This window comes from Fukomys damarensis, unplaced genomic scaffold (genome assembly GCF_012274545.1).
Source record: "Fukomys damarensis isolate Sample0158 unplaced genomic scaffold, DMR_v1.0_HiC HiC_scaffold_12, whole genome shotgun sequence".
In the NCBI taxonomy this organism is placed as follows: Eukaryota; Metazoa; Chordata; class Mammalia; order Rodentia; family Bathyergidae; genus Fukomys; species Fukomys damarensis.
Window position 1 is genome coordinate 26911403 of NW_022900924.1, and position 22630 is coordinate 26934032.

General features: G+C 31.4%; 1 protein-coding gene across 1 annotated transcript in view; it reads right to left on the minus strand.

Annotated features, from left to right (window-relative positions):
- Si (sucrase-isomaltase) overlaps window positions 1–22630 on the minus strand; it is an 86960-nt gene that overhangs the window by 41921 nt on the left and 22409 nt on the right. The window contains exons 14-25 of the mRNA XM_010604193.3: window positions 18688–18772; window positions 17784–17901; window positions 16194–16365; window positions 15479–15595; window positions 14086–14240; window positions 12880–12964; window positions 11967–12023; window positions 10348–10472; window positions 8691–8779; window positions 5366–5415; window positions 4102–4272; window positions 3152–3307 (exon numbers count right to left, since the gene is read on the minus strand). Of these exons, the coding sequence (XP_010602495.1) occupies window positions 3152–3307; window positions 4102–4272; window positions 5366–5415; window positions 8691–8779; window positions 10348–10472; window positions 11967–12023; window positions 12880–12964; window positions 14086–14240; window positions 15479–15595; window positions 16194–16365; window positions 17784–17901; window positions 18688–18772 (1380 nt within the window). The remainder of the gene's footprint in view (window positions 1–3151; window positions 3308–4101; window positions 4273–5365; window positions 5416–8690; window positions 8780–10347; window positions 10473–11966; window positions 12024–12879; window positions 12965–14085; window positions 14241–15478; window positions 15596–16193; window positions 16366–17783; window positions 17902–18687; window positions 18773–22630) is intronic.

Consider the following 22630-nt stretch of genomic DNA (forward strand, 5'->3'; position numbering starts at 1 on the left):
AAGGTTCAAAAGAACAATTTTTGAATATTTGGATTATCCCAGTACTAATTTATTCAATTTAAAACACCATTGAGTAGTTATTTCAAATGTGCAAACCTGCCTTTATGTATCTGTCTGATAAACTGATGAATCTGTGGGTTTTACAACTAGTGAATTTACCATATGGAACCTAATTCTGAGGATTTTTGAACTGAAGTTTCCAGACATGAGTTTAGTTAGGACCGCAAGAGTTCATATGATCTGACATCAGATTTAGCTACAAGTGAGAAATTAAATGAATACGAGGGTGGTTTGGCAGAATCACCAAGAGACTGAATGGTTTTAATGAAAATCTTTTTTCTGAAATTATTATCAATTTAAGAAATGTTAATAATGTCTGGGTACATTAAACTTAATTTTTGTCCCCTACGTTTGCCTTGCCAATAAGAGTAAACAGATTAAGGACATAGTACACAGAGTGAAAACACCAAAACAATCATAATGTCCACCCTTTCTTAGTTCCTCAACACTTGATGTCTTCTGTTGACAGTTTAAAAAGCTTTCTCCATAGCTACTCATTCTTTTTCATAAACCTTTTGTCCTTACGCCAGTTGCTATGATATTTCCTGTTCTCCCTCCCTTATTGTTTCAGACTCACCGGTCTTCTTGCTGTATGTGAACTATGAAAAGTACATTCTGACATCAGATGCATTTCACGTTTATGTTTCCTCCTTCTGGGATGTTATCTTACCCTTTTACCTTCTTGTAAATTAAATAACATCTTCCCCGAGAAACTTCTTTTATTCAGTAGGTAATATTTCACTACTGGTATCCTTCCCCTTTTCTCCATTTTTCATCCTGATCATACTTATGAACTGTGATTTAAAAATATGCTGAATGTCTAATTTTTAAAAGATGTGTTACAATAAAAAACATATTGCTATTAATCCCTCTCAAAATACTCCTTTCATTCAGAACATGTTTATTTCATTATTCTTTCAATTTCTGAAGCTGTTCCAGAGGTCTTCTTCCATGAGTGTTTTTAGTTGAGCTGTCCTGGCTCCCTCGATGGCCTGAGTTGACTCAAACATTTCATCTTTAACCGTCATTTTGACTTTTGGGAACAGCCACAAGATACCAAATTCAGTGAATAAGATAGATGAAGAACAAGGTAATGTTTTCTGGAGTCTGAGTTTCTGTTATATGGCACTTGCTGGAAATGTGCACTACAGTATTAATCAGGCCTTATAAAGACATTCTGATTGCCAGGTATGGTGGTGCATGCCTATAATCCCAGCAGTCAGGAGGCTGAGACAGGAGGATCACTGTGAGTTCGAGACCAGCACGGGCTACATAGTGAGTCCCTGAGTAGGGATTAGGTGAAAGGCCATCTTCAGGCAGATATAATTTTCCAATCAAAAGATATAGGTGGGGCTGGGGATTTAGCTCAGCGGTTTGGTGGCCTGCCTTGCAAGTGCAAGGACCCGAGTTCAATCCCGGTACCAAAAAAAAAAAAAAAAAAAAAAAAAAAAAAGACACTTTGGAAAGAGGACTTCCAGAACGGCTTCAGAAAGTTAAAACAAAAACAAACAAACAAAACAAAAAACACTGCCAGACTTGGTAGTGTGTGACCTTAATCCCAGCAGAGGTTTAGACGAGTATTGCTACAGGACGGCCTTGCTTACATAGTGAGTTGAAGGCAAGCCTGAGCTACATAGCAAAAGTATGTGTCAGAAAACAAAAATAAATTTTAAAAAGTTGTGAAAACAATACAGTAAATGTGTTCAAAGTAAGGGGGAATAGTTTTGAGGGAGATTAACTACACTGTGTCTTACTGTAGTAGTTTTTTTACTTTAAACATTCATCATATATTTTGATCACCCTTGTATCGAATATAAAACACACTTTTCTTATTTGTCTGTGTTTCCTCACTGCAGCATGAACATAATAGGGTAGGAGGATTTTACTTTGTTTATTTGGAGCAATGTTGGAACACAGTAGGTCTTATAACTACTTTTCAAATAAATAAAACCATGTTGTCTAAAGAAAGGCAAGTATGTCGACACCTTCAAAGATCAGATACAATGTTCTTATTATGTCTGATGCCATAGTGCTAAACTTCATTTACATGGTATAAGAATCTCTGAGTCTTTTTCTTGTTTAGAAGTCATTTGTGTTTAGCTAAAATGATGTTCTTTCCTCCCCTTCAGATTTTGATAATGAAGTGAGCATGTTCTGAACGCAATGGGGGCTGATTGTAGATAGGACTGGAGAGCTACCATTATGCAAGACATTACAAGAGAAATGAAAAAAAATTTTCGCTTTGATCTTAGCATCTTTTCTCCTTTTTTATATTTATTTTTTTCAAAAACTTTCCCAGCAGTAAAGATTGTGCTACTGTATCAAACAATGGAGAAAAAAAAAAACCTATTTTTCTGGAATCTGAGATTCTACATATTGCCTCACAAAAATGAAGACAATCCTGGGAAGCTGCTGGAAGATGTATCTCACCTCAGTGGCCTAACACATGAACGGAGTTCCTTGGGTATGTGAAATGAATTGTTTGCTCTTGTCAAAACCTAATGATGGAATCAGATGCCCGGAGTTTAAAACAGAAGCAGAGGAAGAGTGGATATTTCTATACTACATAAATAAGAAGTTCTGTCATCAACAGACATTATTCTCTTTAAAAAATATGGCATCCACAAGCATCATTCTTCTGTTAAAAGGATAGTCATACTAGCTAGCTAGGAATTATCACTCAGTAGAACAAAAATAATCCAATATCAAAACATGAAGCAATCAAATTGGTAAGTAGATCCTTTAAAAATTGCCTATCACTTGCAATATGTCTTACCCAATTGATCTAGCCAACCACACACACTATCCAATAAAATATAAAAAATGCAGTACCATTTAAAAAATCATCTCCCCATCCAATGTTTCTGGATAGCAATTTACACATCCATTTAGCCTGGCGCTTATTAAATTTTGTCTTGGAAGAATTAATTAATATAAATATGTATCACTTAACAGAGTTGATAATGTCAAATTCCAAAAGTTTCTTAATCTGAATTTATATGCTACAAAATTAAAGTTATATCATGTAAAGTTCACATTGAAATGCTTGTATGGAAACTATTTTATGAATCTTAATTAAAATTCTTATTACCGTTTCCCATAAACAACCACGCTGTGTGCATTTTTCTCCAGTTACGATGTCTGCATCTGGATAGCAATTAAACTTTTCATTTTCAGAGAAAACTTGATTCCATCTAACAGTAAAACTTCTTCCAAGGTTGAAGTTGAGATCTGTAATTAGGAGAATCTTCGAAGACAAAAAATAAATAAATAAATAAAATAAAAAATAAAGACTTTCTTTAATTTACCTATGGACAATTTAAAACTAACATTATATAAAAATGCAGCAAGCAGAGCATTTCTTTGAAACCAGTGTTTTTATGTAATACTTGAAGAACAGACTAGAAAGGAGAAAAATGTCATGGAACTGAACTATCTAAAACCTCCAAGGAAAGCTCTGGCAAATTGTAGAAGCTGGATAAAACCATTATCGCTAAGACTAGAGAATGAGTTCATTTCTCTGTTCTTTCATTTAATGTTCATGAGTCTTTGGAGAAACTGTATATTTTCTATTAACTTCAGATTCTTCTTTTGTAAAATGGGGACAGTATTATTCCTACTAAAGGTAGTTGCCATACAAAACTAAAGAAATGTGATATTTAAAGCCCTAACACAATATTTGCAACATACAAAGTGTTAAATAAATGTTTATTCTCTTAAGGAATACACAGAAATGAAAAATGTGATTAGTTTGTTTGATGTGGAAGCGACTACATTTAGAGGAAAGAAATATTCATTAAATTATTTCTGTCTTTCCATTGTTTCAGTGTGTGAGGGACAAATTGACAGAGAGAGTATATTATTATGTAGAAAAGAATAAAAAACTGAGAAGGGGAAAAGAAAGTGACAAAGAAAGAAGCAGATGAAAAGAAGGAAGACAAAGTATGAAGAAAAAGAACTCAAAAAGCCAAATGCCTAGAAAGTTATATAGTATTAAATATAAGTAATGACAGCTAAAATATATTAAAAGATTATATTTACCTGGTTGGAAGGATCATATACGAAATTATAGTGTGCATTCATTTGCTGATTAGTTTCTGCTACTGTAACTTCAGTAACTGTTTCTGTCAATCCAAGAATTTTTATGGTTTCAAATGCTAATGTAGTTCCTTCCTGATATGATGAAAGTGTGCATGTAATATCTAAAATGTTCTGTAAAATAGAGAGTATGTAATGTTACATATTAAGTTAGATAGTAACCTGAAATAATAACAGAACATCAAAAAAGATAAAATATAGTTATCTACCTCTCCATTCCCACTAGCTCTCTGCATGCAAGTTACTCTTCTTGTTATATATATAAAACACATCTTTGTTTTCAGAAATATTCTAAATTATTTATGTTGCAACTCAAATATATAACCTATATAACTCTTCTTTTTAGCCCTAAGGATGATGATGAATAACATCATTTTGGCAAAAAAATGTAAATAAATTCAGTGTCTGTGAAGACCGTCTATATTAATTATTTGACTTCTAGTGTAGCTGATATCTAGATCCCCACCCCCAAAGCTGAATGCACTCATAGGTGGGGCTTCTTGAAGGGACTAGATCAGGGTGTGAGATACAAGATTATAGGTATGTGATCCTGGATCAGCCCACTGATGGATTTATGGATGGAGTGACACTGGGAGATGAAACCTGCTGAGAGTTGGTGGATCACTGTGGCCATGGTCCAGGTATATCCCCCTTGCAGCTTCCTGCCTGGAATGCCATGGACTGTTTCTTTTGTTACCAGGTCCCTCCTCTGTTCTACCCTGCCTTGGAGCCAGCCAAATGTGGACTGAAACCTTTACAAACTGTGAGCTAAAGTAACTTTTCTTCCTTTAACATATGGTTATCAGATATTATGTTCCAGCAGCAAATAACTAAGACATCTTTGTACAATTTTTCTTTCTCATAAAAATTCACAATTCTCATTGTAACTAACACATTGAAATATTTTCAAATACATTGAAATTATTTTTAGAGTATTTTGCTTAAAAGCAGATATTAGACATTGAGAAATCTAAAATTTTCAGGCAGCAATTTTATGATAAAAAATCTATTACACTTAAATATAAGATGTTAACATAACCATTTTCAGAATTTAAAAATCAAAACTAATCAATTTAAAATATCTTTCATCAAACTTCATTGAAATCTAGAGGTAAATGCAAACATTATTTTACAATCAACAAAACTGAGTAATTTTTGTTAATGTCCATTAAAATGTACATTTAACTATGTGTCTAAAGAAACTTACATTAGAAACTGAAAATGTATATAATATATAGTTTCCACTTTCTATGGTATCTGAAATGGAAAAAATAAAGTTAGTAAATCAAAATGTAATGAAATTATCTGCTTTTATTTTTAAAAATGAACCCATAACTTTTTCAAAATATATATTATTTATCAATGAAGAATTTTAATAATTTTATGCTGTTTTTAAACTATCTGCAAAAAAATGATCATATTTTAATTTCTCTGTAACTAGAAATAGTGAATATGTATTTTCCCAGTATAATTTTTCAGAATGTTAAAATGTTTCTGGAAAGTCAGAGAAAGCAGAACTTACATATATATATGCAATTAGACTTTATTACTTTGAACTCTATTTTTACCTTGTACTCTACATAGTAAATCATACAACAGTAACATTTTTCTAGACAGGCATGAAATGCCACAATTTAATTTTACTTCCTTTTTTCTTTGATTTTTAAAAATTATTTGAGGATAACAGATATAAGATTTGTTTAGGATTAATATACATTTTAATTTGTCATTAAAATAGCCTTTAATGAAGAAAATAGAAAAAAGTATTTTCATATCACATATGTAATAAATTTTTTAGAATACGCCTTCATCAAAGACATTGAAGTTTAACAATAAATAATTGAAGGAAGAAGAGGATGCAACTGCAATGGCTTCATTTGTATGAATTTATTTAAACCTTTAACCTTAGGAAACAAAATGAGAATGAGAACCTGAATTAAAATTTTTATAAGATTCTATATTTTCAGTAATTTTAGTACCAAGAGCAATATAGATATTAGATGAGAATAAGTAAAGTTTATATTTTGTCATAATCTTAACAAATTACTCATGTAAATTACCAATATAAATATTTATAGCAGAGAGATAGGGTTGTATTTCAGTATATTTCTATTATTTGAGGAATATGAACAATCTTAAACTCAGGCCCTACACATTACCTGTTAAGGTTTGATTTCACCAACGCTGATTGATGACTACAAATAATTTACAGTCAGCTGAAGCTACATTTACCAAACTTCTATGCAATGAAGTTCTTGGAACATATTCTCATTGACAGCTCACTGCTTGGGACCATAGTGTTTAGGAAAGAACAAGTACTTTGGTGTGCTGGAGAAAAATGAAAAATAGATAGTAGTAGAGGTTGGTGTGTGCGAGTGCGCTCGCGTGCATGGGTGTGTGTGTGTGCGCGCGTGTTTACAACAGTACAACTCACAGAGTCAAGGGGAAGACTGCAGGTAAAGCAAATAGATGAAAATAAGATCTGAATTTTGGCAGGTTGTTTTCTCCTTTTGTTAGCCACACAAACAAAGAGGAAAAACAGAAGAGATTTGTTCTGGAGGTAGGAATTTGGGAGCCAGGAAAATGTTACAAAAGACGATATACTTAAGAGAAACATAGGAAATAAAAGAGAACAAAGTTCATTTATGATAAATGGCTGAAGGCTAAATCATAACTTGCATCAAGAAATGACTTCTATGGGCTGGAAGTATAACACAATGGGAGAGTGTTCGTCTATCTAATGCAAGGCCCTGGGTTCATTAGCAGCATCACAAAATAAAGAAATAATTTAAAATTTTTTCTAGTGAGAAAACTGTTCTACAGAATAAATTTAATTTTAAATTTGATTTTATATACATTGATAAAATAATATAAACCAATGTTACTTAAACAAATTATCTTTATTTGAGAAAATCACAAGTCTTATCGAAAAATTGTTGATTCTCTTTTTTAAGTTTAAAAATATACATTTTCCACAAATAACTAAGACTAAACAATCAAAAAATTTTTTCAGAACTTCCATTTTCTTAGATTAATATATAATCCATTTACTCTTTGGTGTTGTGTTATTGATACTTAATATACATTTAAATGCATAAGGGACGTTCTTTAATAAATTTGAGAAACAAGTTCAAATACAAGATAAAAATGAATATTTATACACATATATAAAATATTTACCTAAATGACCTATATTAAAAGAAATAAAAGCGTGGGCTGAGTATTAGCTCAGTGGCACTGTGCCTTTCTTGCAAGTGCAAGATCCTGAGGTCAATTCACAGTACTGGAAACACACACACACAAGAAATAAAATAGCGAATTTACATTTATGAGGGAAACTATACATGATTACATCTAATCGTATAAATTTAATATGGCTTAATTAGACATGTATTAGAAAAATTGGCTCAACTTTGAGTTTTGCATTTTTGATGTGCTGAATTCTCCAGTCTAATGCTGAAGAAACAAAACCTCCGAATAATGAAAATAAATTGCGAAATATTCTTACCCCAAATATTTGTATATTAATTTGATAGAGAAAACTTCTGTAAATAGTCTGAAACCTACAAATTGTTAAAAAGTATAAAATAACCACTGCCTTTTGCTTCTGTAATTTGTTTTGCTTTGCTTGTCTAACAAAAACAACTGAGGTTTCACCATTGAAGCTTAAAGGCATTTAGCCCCAATTTAATATTAACAGATGCCTGAGGTGCTAAGCCACATCGCAGAATGAGGCCAAACGTTCAAGCGAAGACAACAGTCCCTGAGCTATAAAACTTTCTGTAAACTGTATGCTATAAAGGTGATAAGATAAAAGGAATGTCACCAGTTCTGATTTCCTAACTTTGATCCCCACTCTTGTGGGCTGGAGCAGCTAAAGTTAAACACACCGAAAAAAATGCTCCATTTGGGTTAACGTTGTTCTGTCTTGTGACCATGATTTGTGACAGGAACTGTGGGATGTAGAATATTCACCTAAAATGGCACATGATTGCAGAACTCTTATAAAAGACAGATTATCACCCAGTTCAGGGTCGGTCTCTTAGCACAGCTCTTGGTACAGATGGATCCTTTGCTACTAAAGTAAACATTTATCTTTTTTATTTTACTCACTCCTGCATCTCCGTGCATCTCTGTGTGTGTCAGTTCTTTCAGCAACAAATTAACTAAAGTTTTATACGCTAGTTTTCTTTTCTGTTTACAATGACACACTTGTATTTTTAAGTAGTAGAATCATTTGAAATAGTTGAAAACATGATGAAATTTGAACATCTGGAAACATATTGTGTTAATTCACAAATATTAATACATTATAAAAGATATAAACTCTTACCAAATGCTTTCATACAAAAATACAGAACAAGGTATAAAAGTATATATGTGTGTGTGTGTGTGTGTGTGTGTGTGTGTGTGTATGAAAGGTAAGTTTTATAAAGTAAAAGCTAGAACAATATCCATGAAATCTTTATGAAAACCCCAAAGCACAGCATCATCAGAATGAACATTTCAAAGCAGATCATTCTTAGACTTACTCGTAGTTTCTCCATCATCCCAAAAAAGGTCTCCTTTTGCTGTGTTATTTTCATCTAATGCAATTATAAGACCCAGGGGATTCTTACGGCTGTAAAATAAAATTAGGTACAAATATAATTAAAAATAAATCTGCAATTCTAAATGAGGCCATTGAAATCTCACAGAATGGTAGTTCTGTGTAAATATGATGATACTGATATTTGAGAATTTATATGTATACTAATAATCTATCACTGTTTTCATGGTAATGCTGCAATAATTTATACACTTAGAAAAGAAAGTACATAAAATATATGCAGTAAGTAAGAATTAAAGTTTTGAAACCTATAACATCTGCAGACAGAGAATGTATAACATTTCAATTCAAACAAGAAAAATTATGGATTTGCATTTCAACCTGTTTCAACCTAAACTGCAGTGTATTAGGTCTACATCTTATAAGCAAAATAATAAAAAGTTTAAAAAGGAATGCCTGGTAATTTTATAATTGAAGGTAATTATAACAGGATAAATGAGATGTGATTTATAAAAACATTATCCTTAGTTTTATATGGTCATACAATGGTAACTTGGAAGCTCTAGGGTCCAAGACACTATTCTATACAAATATACTACTTCCAAAACACATTTATCAAAGTGTTTTTTTTCTTGCAAAATCCTATTGTAGAATATAATTAGTTTTTGAGAATGTAGTCAAGAAAATTAATTATTAGAATAATTATTCATTTACTCATTAATTCTCTAAATAAATATTTCCTTAAAAGAGATAGCCTATTACAGGCTAGGAAATTTTTAAAAATTGGAAAATAAATCTGAAAAGTCAGCTCTCTGTTTTCATGGAGCGTTTAGTTTAATTGAACACAAAAGAAAAAGTATATAGTATAGAAATAAATATTATAATTTCAAATGTTTTAATGTTATAAAGAAAGTACAAATGATGAGGAATAGAATTACTATCTGTTGAGCATTTGCAAAATACTGGAAGGTAAGTGAGATAAAAGTTTTTACGATTTTTGTATTCACAATGAGTGCTGTAAGACAGAACATCTTAATGTTCAAACTCATTCTTTTGTTCTATATATTGCTGAATTTTATTCTTACTAAACAAGTTAGTTTCTCTCTTTCTCTTTACCTAAACTGAAATATCTATCTTACCTGCCAGTTTAAAAGTAAAACAGTTTGAGAGAAAAAAAATAGGTGTCAGTTATGCTTTGAAAATTATAATATGTAAAAACCAACACATTCATCCTTCAATACTGTTATTTCACATTTTTGAAAAATTAGAGATCATCTCCAATGTTTTATATCTTCAGGGAATGTGAGTAAAGTTTGATATAGAAAATAAATCTCTAATTTAATAATATTTTAAATTGAGATAAGAAAATAAATATGTATAATTTAAATTACTAGATAACCATAATGTTCATAGTTAAGAATTATTGCAGGGGATTGAGCTCAGTGGTTCTGCCACTTGCCTCACAAGCTCAAGATCCTGAGTTTGGTCCCCAGTTCCAAAATAAAATAAAATAAAATAAAAATAATTATATTTGCGCGTTAAATACCTTTGGATAAAAAATTAAACTAATTTCTGATTCTTAAGGAAATGTGAATCATTAATATAAATTTAAGATTTAAATTAATACTTTTTCATTTTACCTTGCTGTTGTTGTTACATTAGGTTGCTGAATGGGGATAATGTAACCTCCTCTAAGATGTAATCCTATTTTATCTGCTGGAAGATACATATCAACCCGTTGTTTTCTCCACGGTCTTTTTGCACCCTAATATTTGGAAGATTATTTTTTGTTATAACCGATGACTTTAAATGCCATTCACAAGAATTTTAACTTATACATTGAAACATTATTATGATCGATTAATGTCAAAATTGAATACTGTGCTATTTCTAAGAAATGAAATAAGTGATTTCAGGTAAATGTTTTTGTTTAATGTACAGAGAAGAGGAAAGATAAATTTTTTATCTTTAAAATGTAAACAACCACAGAGAAATTAATTTATTTTCTATTATAATTTACAGTATCTTCATTAGTACCCTTTTTAGTCTTTGTTTTAAAGTTAATATGTTTCTAATAATCACTAACCTACATTTTCGTCTATATTTTCATCTTCTGTATATGAAATGTGCTATCTTTCTCTGGCTTATTTCACTTTACATAATGTCTTTCAATTTCATTATTTTGCTTCAGTGTCATAGTTATTGTGTGATAAACATAGGAATGCAATATCTCTTTGATGTGTTTGTATAATTTCCTTTAGATTATTCACAGAAATAATGCATTTGTATTATATATTAGCATTATTTTCAGTTTTATGAGGAACCTTTATACTGTTCTCCAATAGGAGGAAAAGACAGAGGTTGAATAACAAGTACCAAAACACAATTTTATAAAATTAACATTTCTAGTCTTCTATAATACAGTGGTGTGACTATAGTTAACCAACATATTTTATGAATGACTCAAACTCAGAGAAACGATAAATGAAAATGTTACCTGGATTTGGTCAGTACACAATGTATACAACATAGACTATAGTATTATGTTGCTAAACTCATAAATATGCAGAAATAAAATAATATAGGAAAGGTAAAGAAAAGAAAGAGTTACAATGTCTTTAGAGGTTTTTTTAAACACACTATTAAAAATAAAAGATCTGCTTAGCAAATATAAGCAATATATGAAATAAGGGTTAAATATTTCTCAAGAAGTATTCAGCTGAGAAAATATTATGTGTATGAATGCATTTTTTGGCATTCTCAAAGTTAAAATCACAAGGTTTCCACAAATATTGGAATATAAAATATAAAACCAAATAAGTTTAACTCAATTTCTCTGGCAATAAGATAAATATGTAAAATAGAGAACACTGTAAAAATAAGTTGTCCTTCCTTCCTAAAATACTACTTTTGTTTCCTTATAAACTGAATAATATCTTTTTATACTAAAGAATATAACTTCATATTAAAGCCAAGCTCTGGGCCAGGGATTTAGCTCAGCGGTTGGGTGGCTGCCTTTCAAGTGCAAGGACCTGAGTTCGATCCCCGGTGCCAAAAATAAATAAATAAATAAATAAAGTCAAGCTCATGTGCAACAAACAGTATATTTACACCAACTTTTACACAGTACTCTCACTGAGAAACATCCTTTTGTGTAACGTGTACAGGAATCCTAACGGCAGATACATGTTTTGAGTTAAATTTCCATGTACAGATTTTTTAAAATATAATATTTCTGTGAGCCTAAAATGTTACTTACAGTTTCATAATCATACCAAGTAGCATCAGGAATGTATGCACTCACGGATTCAGCTCCCTAATTAAAGCAAGAAAATATATATTCTTTAAAAAATCAATTCTTAAGAATATTTTGTAAAATATTTTATTGGGCTGTCTACTTACGAAGGAGAAAAAAAATTTTCCTCCGTGTAGCTACACTCCAGTATTTCCAATGAATAATAATCAAATATACGTATATATCAAAATATATATAATATATATAAATCAACAGCAAATAAATAAGGCATTGATGAATTTGTATTTTTATAAACTGCATGGTCATAATTGTAAACATATTGGCTTCTATGTACTTCCATGATACATGGATATTTTAAAAATAGAAACTATATTCCTGGGTGTGGTGGCGAAAGCCTAGCTGAGGCCGGAGGATCGCTGTGAGTTCGAGACAAGCCTGGGCTACATAGTGAGTTCCAGTTCCGTCTCAACTACATAGTGAGACCCTGTCTCAAAAAACCAAAAAAAAAAACTATATAATTATTATTTTTTCAACATTTTATGATGTCCAGTGGATTTTCAATTTCCCCTTTACTTAAAACTAAGCAAAATTGGAATATTTATATCTACCTAATTGAGAGCTCCTTGGTATTACTACAAGATTTAATTTTGATGAAATATTTAAAGCTTTTTCAGGAGAATACTAATATTGTACAATTTCCTTCATTTAAATTACATACTTTTGGCAGGCTTCAGTATACTTAATATTTTTGCAATTTTTAAAATATCTTCTCCATTTTAGAATTCAATTAGCTATTTATCAGCTTGCAACATTCCATTGAGCAACATCTATTACCTCAAATCTTTATAAATAAAGTGTGCATTTGGTTACACAAACTTTTCCTTAAAATATAAATTATTAAGTTTGTAAAACATACCTGTCTTAAAACAGGAGTAATAAGTAGTGCAGGGCCCCATAAAAACTGAGTGTCCTCAATCCAGCTGTTTGTATCCTCATAAAACCTAAGCATAATAACAATGAGGAAATAACAATACAAAATTAATACATCCGTATTCCTTGTTTGGTTGCCTTTTCACGTTTTTCCCTGAAAACCATTACTCATTTTAGTTTTACTTGTTTAATACATCATTTTCAATGAATAATTCTTGTACTTTTATAACTCATTTGAGCCTCAAGTAGAAAAGTGGGGAGGAGGAAGGAAAGGAGGAAGGAAGAGGAAGAAAGGACTTCAGTTCCTCTGATAATTAAAAGCATCAACCATACGTAATATAATTATTTTTATTTTTAAAGATGAAAATATTTTATTTAGTTCTAAACATTATAACCAAAATGACTTTTTATGTCTGGCATAGAAAAAAAAATCACAGGCAACAGTGGTACAAGCATTTCAGTTTTGATGTCACAGACAACATCCAAAATAAACAGCCGACTTCTCTACTTTTTGTCCCATTGTTTTTTCTGTTTCTCTTGTTCTGTAATCCCACAAGGAAATTTCTCATGGGGTAATGTCTAATATCTTGGTAAAAAAACACCTTGATTTTTCTTATAGCCAACATAAGAGAGAAGCTATTTATTAGCTTTCCCAGAAGAAATCTGACAATTATTCTATTTATTTTTCGCCAGTAAGATAGGTTCATAAAAGCAACAAAAATAGTTCATATTTTACTTTTTTTCTTTTAAACTTTTTATTATAAAACTCCAGTTTTGCATAGATTTGAGAGGGTCTTTAAGTAATTTCTGGAAAAAAGTTCTGTTCTTTCTGGTCATGACAGACAAGGACAAAACACAATTCACTTTTTTAAAACTATACTGTACTCAATATATAAACAAATGATGTTTTAAAATGTGCTTGATATGCTTTCAATAATTTGAGATGTAATCTTTGTGTTTTAATTTCTCTGATTTTTCCTTTTAAGTTACATTCAGTTTTCACACTTCTAATCTAACCTTGTGGAGCTACCAAATTAATTATGTAGAGTACACTATATAATTCATTAAATTATTTATTCAAATGTAAAAAATATGTAGTATAGATATCCTTAATATTTGGATCTATTTCCATTAGTCTTTTAAAATACAGTTGTGAATATGCTTTAAAATCTATTTCTTAAATAGTACTCACTCAAAAAGAAATGGCCTCGCTACTGTTTCTCCAGACACGTGAGCTTTATAAAACAAGGTATAGAGAAAAGGTAGTAAGGTATAGCGAATAGTTAAGTAGTGCTTTGATGACTTCACCAAAAGTGAATCTTGTCCAAAAAATGCAGGATCTTGATGCTATGGGACAGAAAGAGATATCAATATAAGAAGCTAAATGAGAATGAAAATTAAAATAGAAGCTAAGTTAATTTAAAAAACAATTGTACAAATGTGTGCTTTCTTGAGAAACTTTTCATGGGCATTGGAATATTTCCAGCTTTTGTATTTCCATTTAGTCATATATTCTTGTAAATCTTCACTTAAACATTTCTCGTTTCAATACACAGAAAAGACTTAACAAATTAACAAAATAGAGGATTTCACCTGTTAATTGTGATAGAATGAGTTAGTGGCTCCTTTCACGTCCCCTGTACTTATAACCTTGTGTTTCTCCATTACCTATAAAATGGTAATTTACTGGCCCCGGACCACAGGGAATAGAGCTGGCTGGGCAGTTCCCAGATTACACCCTGATTGCAGCATTTGTACTGAGCCCAGTAGATCAATTAAGTAGAGAGAAAAATTGAATTCCTTGGTTAAGATGAACTGCAATGAGAAATCCTGTGAAGATTGCCTGTGATAGGCTGGATCACAAAACCTACTGAGGGCCTCAGCCACTGCCTCCCTGGAGCCAATCTTATGCTTACACTGAAGTCGTATTTCCCTTTGGCTACCAGCTATTGAATGAGAATGGTGGGAATACAATGCAGAGGTTTTTCTGAGAGATGCAGTACTTTCCAGGGGTTAACTCCGTTTTGAAAACTCCTCTCATCACGTGACACATTGTTAAGCCACACTAAAATGCAATGTAGGAATGATTCTCCCTACCAAGTTGCCCTACTTTCTGAGCTATGTCAGGCAGGACCTGTATTTTGGTTTGAAGTCTGTAACTGCTTTCCTGTGTTGCTTCCTTTTTATCCTTTCCAAGTATTTTATCAATAAATCTCTAAAATACTAGATCTGTTATGTCAGATGCCTTTTGCAGAACTAAAATAAAAGCAGAAAATATATAATATAATTTGTATCAGTGCCTCCTGTGCAAATCTTGCTCAAAAGGATTATTTGGGTGGATTAGGGAGTGACCAACATCCAGTTTGCTCCTTTTTATTTTGTTCCACTGTGTCTTCTTGTAATCAATATAATATTGTCTCTTTCTATATTCAAAACCAGATTTAGACATTGAGGAGGGACTTCTAATTATTATTTATAGATTATTATATAGTATACCAGATAATGTATTTTATAGATATAAATTCAGTCCTGTTATTAGAAATATGATTGTGTTTTTATAAACATGGAGAACAAGGGCCACTTACCTGATATCCCTCAGCGTTATGATTTCTAGAAAATGGATAAAATGCTCCAAGTTGCATCCATCTTCTGCAAAGCTCTTCTGTGGTTTCAGCTACAAATCCACAGATATCTGCTCCAACCTAAATAACAGATTCTATTACCTATCATGTTAACATTCTTAAATTTGTATGATGCATTGTATTTTACACTTCAACTAATTGACATTATTTGTAATCGTTTTGTCTTACTCCTATACTTTGTAACCTAATTTCATTTTTTCCCACTATTACTCCATCTTTGCCTGTAACATCATTATTTTACTTACTTCTCTTACTGCCATTTTGTGGATTTTCTTAACCTCCCTATCTGCTATGGACCCTTTAAGTACCACTGGAGCTGCTGGACCATATGGCCCACCTGGCAGAACCTGAACAGCAGCCTGGACCTGTTGCAGAGCCTTCTCTTGTTGTGGATCCACGCAAAACTACTCAGCACATAGCAATACAACAGGACACTAAACACTGTGCATTAGAGCTTGACCCGTGGCTCAGTGGCAGAGCCCTTCCTAGCACGTCCGAGGCCTTGACTTAGAAACTCAACGTTCAAATAAACAAATGATACACACACACATACATACATAAAAACATGCGGATAAACAAATGAAAGCAAGAAAGAAAAAAGCGTGACTCTTGTTTCTGTAAATATCTATAGAGAGAGAAATACATTTAACTGCCTTACCAAAGGCATGCCAAACAAACCATACTCCAGCATTCCAGTGATAGACCATTCCATTTGTTCCCACGAGGCAGTATTGTCTCCTAACCAATGAGAAGCGTGCCTGCCAGTCCCAGCAAAATTGGACCGGGTAAGAATAAAGCTTCTCTTATTGGGAAATACTTTTTGTATGGCTCTAAAAATAAAATCAAATATAAACTTTAAAAATAGGCTGATCATTATTGATTAAAAGCTTACTTTAAAATATATATTCAACCATCCCCAGGGCCAAGTCACACTTAGAATCACTTTATCAAAATTTAATATCAATTTTATATTTAACGACTAGTGATCACTTATTTAAATATATTCTGATGGATCATAGAAAAAAGGAAATCTATTAGAAATTACTGAGATTTTTAAAATTAATTTCAGTCATCATTTGCCAAATTAAAAGTGGTTGATATCTGCTCAACATTTGCTTTAGAAATACATGGCTTAAACTCATCTGAGTCTATTCATAAATACAATATCTGTTATATGAACTAAAACTCAATACATATCTTTATCCTATATTTTCAATGACATCTCAGCTTTTTTAGTAAGATCAAGTGTAACCTATATTTTCAAATAGTGTAAAACAATGATAGAAAAAAATGACATATTTGGAAAATTTACTTTTCATTTTTTATGCTGAATGAGTTTCTGGAAGTTCACCCACAATTAGTAGCATTATTCAGCTTACCTTTCTTGGAATTTAGTACTGATAATTTTCCAGTAATGGAAAATAAGTAGTAAAAAATACAGAAATGTAATTGAGTATACAATATCATCCAAACTATCTTCTTAAAAATAAATTCTCAGTGCACATTTTTGGGTTATAACCTCTATCATAATGAATCAAAGAATGGTGTTATTTCCTAAAATTATCAATTCAATGTAATATGGAACACTGCACTATTTTTAAAGACAAGTAAAATAACAGTACGAAGTGTACAAAACTGTTGCCATCATGTGGAATTCGGGACCAAAGAAGCATAGATTTTTATTAACACTTGATCACAGTTGTATAATTAGGAGAAAATTACAAATTTTAATGAGAACAAGTTCTGGGTTTTGTTAACAATTATGTTATGGAATCCTACACAGTGCTGGGGAAAAAGCAGATAATCAACATATGATGATCCCCTACTTTTATTTTGCATCACTTCCTCTTCATATACACTAGCTCATTCATTAAAGCATTACATGGCAGTCTACTAAATAGAATCTGCATTTTAATTACACCACCTGCTTTTGAAAAATAGTCAAAGACTTGTTATAGGAGCATCATTTTCATAGTCCACCTGGGAAGTTCATGATTAGAACACAGTCACATTTGGTTATGGCAAATTGAATCAAAAATTTGAATGATAACTTACCTATGAATTAAGAAACTTCTCATTAAATACACGTACCATGCAATTTTGATAACTTTATCAAGTTTATGAGCATTCAAACAACTTCTTAAGAATGTCATACAGTTTGACATGACACTCATATCTTTCTCATCCTGTTGTGTTTGCTGCTTTCAATCTAAATGTAAAAGTAATTTCTGAATAAAATCGAACTTACTTCTCTGTGGCTATAGCCATGCTATATCCATATAGGCTGTGGACATCATAGTGTTTCCCCCAGTACTGCACTGCATCCATGCAAATTGTTTTGGAATATATAAGTTTGTCCAAAATGTCTTGAAGAAAATACATAAAAATTATTTCTTAACAGGTTCCTTGTCCTTTTAATGTGTGTACCCTTTGTCACACTGTGGGATAGAGTACCATACTTCAAGAAATAATGGGGCCGGGGATGTAGTTCAGGGGTGCTACACCTGCCTGGCAAGCGCAAGGTTCTGAGTTTGATCCCTGGTACTCAAATAAATAAATAAATAAATAAATAAATAATAAAGATTACAATTACTTGAATTTCAATTAGGTCCTTACACGCCACTTGTGTCGTGTTTGGAATAAAATTATCTTTCTACTTATATTAGTAAACACTAATATTTTCTACCTTTAATAATAAAAATATCTTGAAAAGTAACCTAAATAAAATAACCTATATAAAAATATATCCACTCAAGCCGGTAGAGGTGGAGCCCGCCTGTAATCCCAGCACTCGGGAGACTGAGGCTGGAGGATTGCTGAGCATTTGGGACCAGCCTGGGCTACACAGTGAGTTCCAAGGTAGTCTGAACTAGATAGTGAGACCCTGTCTCAAAAACACAAAGACAAACAAAAATATATCCACCTAAACTACACATTGTATATCCATAAACTCATTTTAAAGCTTTCTAGTGGTTTATCTACATATATATATATTCTAGGCAAGAAATATCTTGCTGGAAAAGAAAACAATACAGATTTCAATATTTAATATTATGCTAAAGATTTTGACTTAGAAATACTTGCTAGAATTTACTAGTTAACAAGAAAACTCTATTCAATTAATCATAACAAAAAATAGCAAAAAAATTTACCAGGCAAAAAAGGTGGATAATTCAATTTGTTGTCCTTGCACCCGTTCCTGGAGCCTTGGATAAAGCTGGAAACTTCATTCATATCCTGAAGAAATATAAAATGAAAACCATCATATTCTAAGTAACTGTAAGTCACACAAGCAGAAGTTCTCTACCTGTTTACAAGGAGGTTCCTTTATTCCTGAAAGACATGAAAGCTGCCAATTTAAAAACAAGCATGATTGACATCCAGCTAACATAGGCTCTGAGATGAAATTGAGAGATTTTAAATACTCAAAATGTATTTCATTCACCTAATTTTAATAACAGATAAAATACATTCATTTAATTTTTAAATAAATGTCTTTCGAAATAGTTGCCTCACTATGTCTATCGTTGTACACATTACTAGCACATTCAGTCATCCATGTGCTTAGTTTTGGAGGGTGTTTATCTAATTTCTATGATGTAGTAGGAATATTGCCAGCAGCAATATTTGCCCAGCCCACAGCTTCTAACCTGTCATGAGACAGTAAAAGTGAAGAGAGAGAGAAAAAAAGGAAAGAGCCATTAAGATTCCAAGAAAAATAATGTGACTTCATGGAATTCCTGACTTTCAGAAACCCTGAATCAGTTCCTCAGTCACAATGTGAGAACTGTTAGCCTAAATAAAAGTGGTAGAATACTGTGTTCATAGATTTTGTAGGCATTTAAACATAGGCCCCACTTTTGTTGCTTCGTTTACTAACAATATAACCAGAACCAGTAAAGTGAAATCCTAAAAAGGAGACTGCATTGAGAATTTTATATCACAATACATGTGCTGAAGAAATATGTATTTCTTCTTCCTTCTCTATTAATTACATTGAAAGACTTCGATACATTTTTTAGCCTTATTCCTCATGTCTCTGTACAAGCTTTCTCTGCTCTCAAAAAATAAAGCAACATTTAAGTTACATCCTTGTCTCTCCATTAATTTCTACCCTCAAAACTATATTTCTGTTACTCTTTTCTTCTCACATTTAAATCATAACTGTACCTTAAGCAATTCATCCTTTGTTAAGGAAAAAAAGTGCAGCTATCTGCCATTGTTAATTTCAATGTCAGAGATAACTACTAGATTTTGTAAATGCAAATGCCACTAGTAAAAGCCGAACATTACAAATAGAATGATGTATTTTATTTCCAAAGGCAATGGATATAGTGCAGCAATGCAAAAATAATAAAATCTCAGATATTTGTTGGCCAAGTTAGAGGGTAAGATTAGGTCTGAAATCTGAAAGTAGTTTTGAAGTGAACTTAGCAGAGACAGGTGGCTCTGGAGAGTTTCCCTGGGTAAAAAGGATTAAAACACCAACCAATTTCCATCAATTATCTAATATTTCCTTTCACCTTAAAATATCTATGCTAATTTTGAAAAGGTTGGGTATCCCATGTCCTTTTTGTGTATTATGTTTCATATATTCCATAACTCAGAAACAGTATTTAATAGAAAATTTGAAATTGTTCTAAGAGGCTGTCACTGAAAGTAACAAAATATTGTTTCCAAAAAAGTAAAAATGAATTTCACAAACTAGTTAGATGCTGCTTTATTATAAATTTGTACTATACCAACTAGGCATACTTAGTTTCCCAAAACTTTCCTAAATATTACATTTTTCTAGGGCCAGTTACTGAAAAGTATTACTCATCCCACTTTTTGAACTATTCCCATGCAAGTATGAAATTTACAGATATAAGCACAATCTAAAGATTTTCCCCATATGATGACAGATGAGTTGCTAAAATAAGAAAATAGATTTCCCCTTGTGAACAAAAATGTAAATGTCTCCTTCTTCAAATGTGTACTAAATAGCTATGGGTAAGGAAAAATAATATATTTGAAAATATAAAATATCTAAACCTATATTGTGATTATTTAAAATTATCTGCAATATCATAGTGAATTTGGTTTGACTAAGTCCATTAAAATTAATAAAGTGTAGTATTATCATACAGAGAATACGTAGAGGTAAACTACTATTTGCCTTCATGAGTGTTTTACTAAAGATATATATAAACATTAGCAAATTTAAGTAAATGTAGTTTCATTTTAAAAATGCATAAAATAATTTAATTTTTATAAAAAATACATGAAATATGAAGATAATATGACAAAATAAGCTCTCATTTATTTGTACATATTAATGCATTTGTGGACAACTTTTGGATGAATTGTTTCCAAATACTGTACATTATATTTCTTCTATAATATTGTATATTATATTGAAAACGTTAAAATTTTAAGACAGAATAGATGTAGTTCAAGAATAAAGTGGCTTCTCCTGCATGTACAAAGTGCTGGATTTTATCTGCGGAATTCTCTAACAGAAAATAACTGGCTAATAACAATAATAGTAAGAACAATAACACAATCACAAAATATGTCTCTGTGATCAAGACAATGAAAATTCTCACCATTTAAAAAATATTGACTAAAAATTTTATTTTTAAATTAAAGCTTCAGTCTTAATTATACCAAGAACAGGAGACTGATTTCTCAAGTAATAAAATACCACAAAAAATGAAAAAAAAAAAGAATTCATTACTTTGCAAATATCTTTTCAATTAAAAATAAGCTTGAATAACTTTTCAAAGGGATTTTAATGCTTAAGCTTAAAATTCAAAGCCATTAATATGGAAACTAAATTACAGATATAATAAATCGAAAAATGCTTTTAAATTTGACATAAAAATAAAGCTTCACCAATTAAATAGAAAAAAATCTTTCATTTAATAGTAATTCTATCAGGAAAAATAATTGAGAAAAATCAAGACCAGAGGACCAAGTTAGCATCAAGAATTGGAAATTATTCAATAGCTGGGACCAAACCACCACAGCTTATTTTGAGTATGTACTGCTTTACTAATTTTTGTTGAGCATTGTCATACTGATCTTATTGTGTACTTTAATTTTTAGAAATAAGTTAAGATGTTTTTGCATTGAGACTAGTAATAGAACAACTGATTTTCATGATACTTCTAACTTTCTCATTCTCTTTCTGCTTTAGAGATGATTTGCAATCTACAATGACATTGGAGATTGAGTATTCATTCTATACTATAATCAGAATCTCTCATAAACTCTATTCCAATAAACAGTTTTCATAACCAAGAAAAATAAGACAACAGAAAATTTAAATTAAAAGCAACAGAATAAACACTTTCCTGAAAATAAAGCTCAAAATCAGAGAATAATTTTAAAATTATCTCTGCTTACATCTAAATACGGATATTGTGCAGGACGTGGTGGCACACGCCTGTAATCCCAGCACTAGGGAGGCTGAGGCAGGAGGATCGCTATGAGTTTGAGACCAGCCTGGGCTACAGAGTGAGTTCCAGGTCAGTCTCAACTACATAGTGAGACCCTGTCTCAAAAAAACAAAAATAAATAAATAAATAATAATTTTTTAAAATACGGATATTGTATTCTCATTGACTTAATGTTTAAAAAGAAACTAAAAGGGCGGGGATTTGGCTCAGTGGTTACCCAGCCTGCCTCATAAGCACAAGGACCCGAGTTCGATCCCCGGTACAAATAAATAAATAAATAAACTAAAGCCTTTTGTTTTCTTTCTGTCATAAGAATCCTAAAAATCATGCTGAATTGCATTTTGCATTTATTTTCCCATACTTGCATCCTCTTAACATACCCACTATGTGGGCATTCATTGTAAATATATTTAAATAATTTATTGATCAAGTAAAATAATCAAAATAACGATTAAAGGAATATTGAGCATTTCATGGAAGTAGAAATAGTATGAATTTAAGCAGCCAAAGGAGATAGCACACCTATTATGTCTCCTGTCAGGAGTCTACAGTTATAATAACGTTGAACAAAATCTTGTTTATTTTGTGCTCAGGTGTATCAAATATTTTTATGAAATACAGCACTTCAATGTCTGTAGCTGGTTTCAGTCCT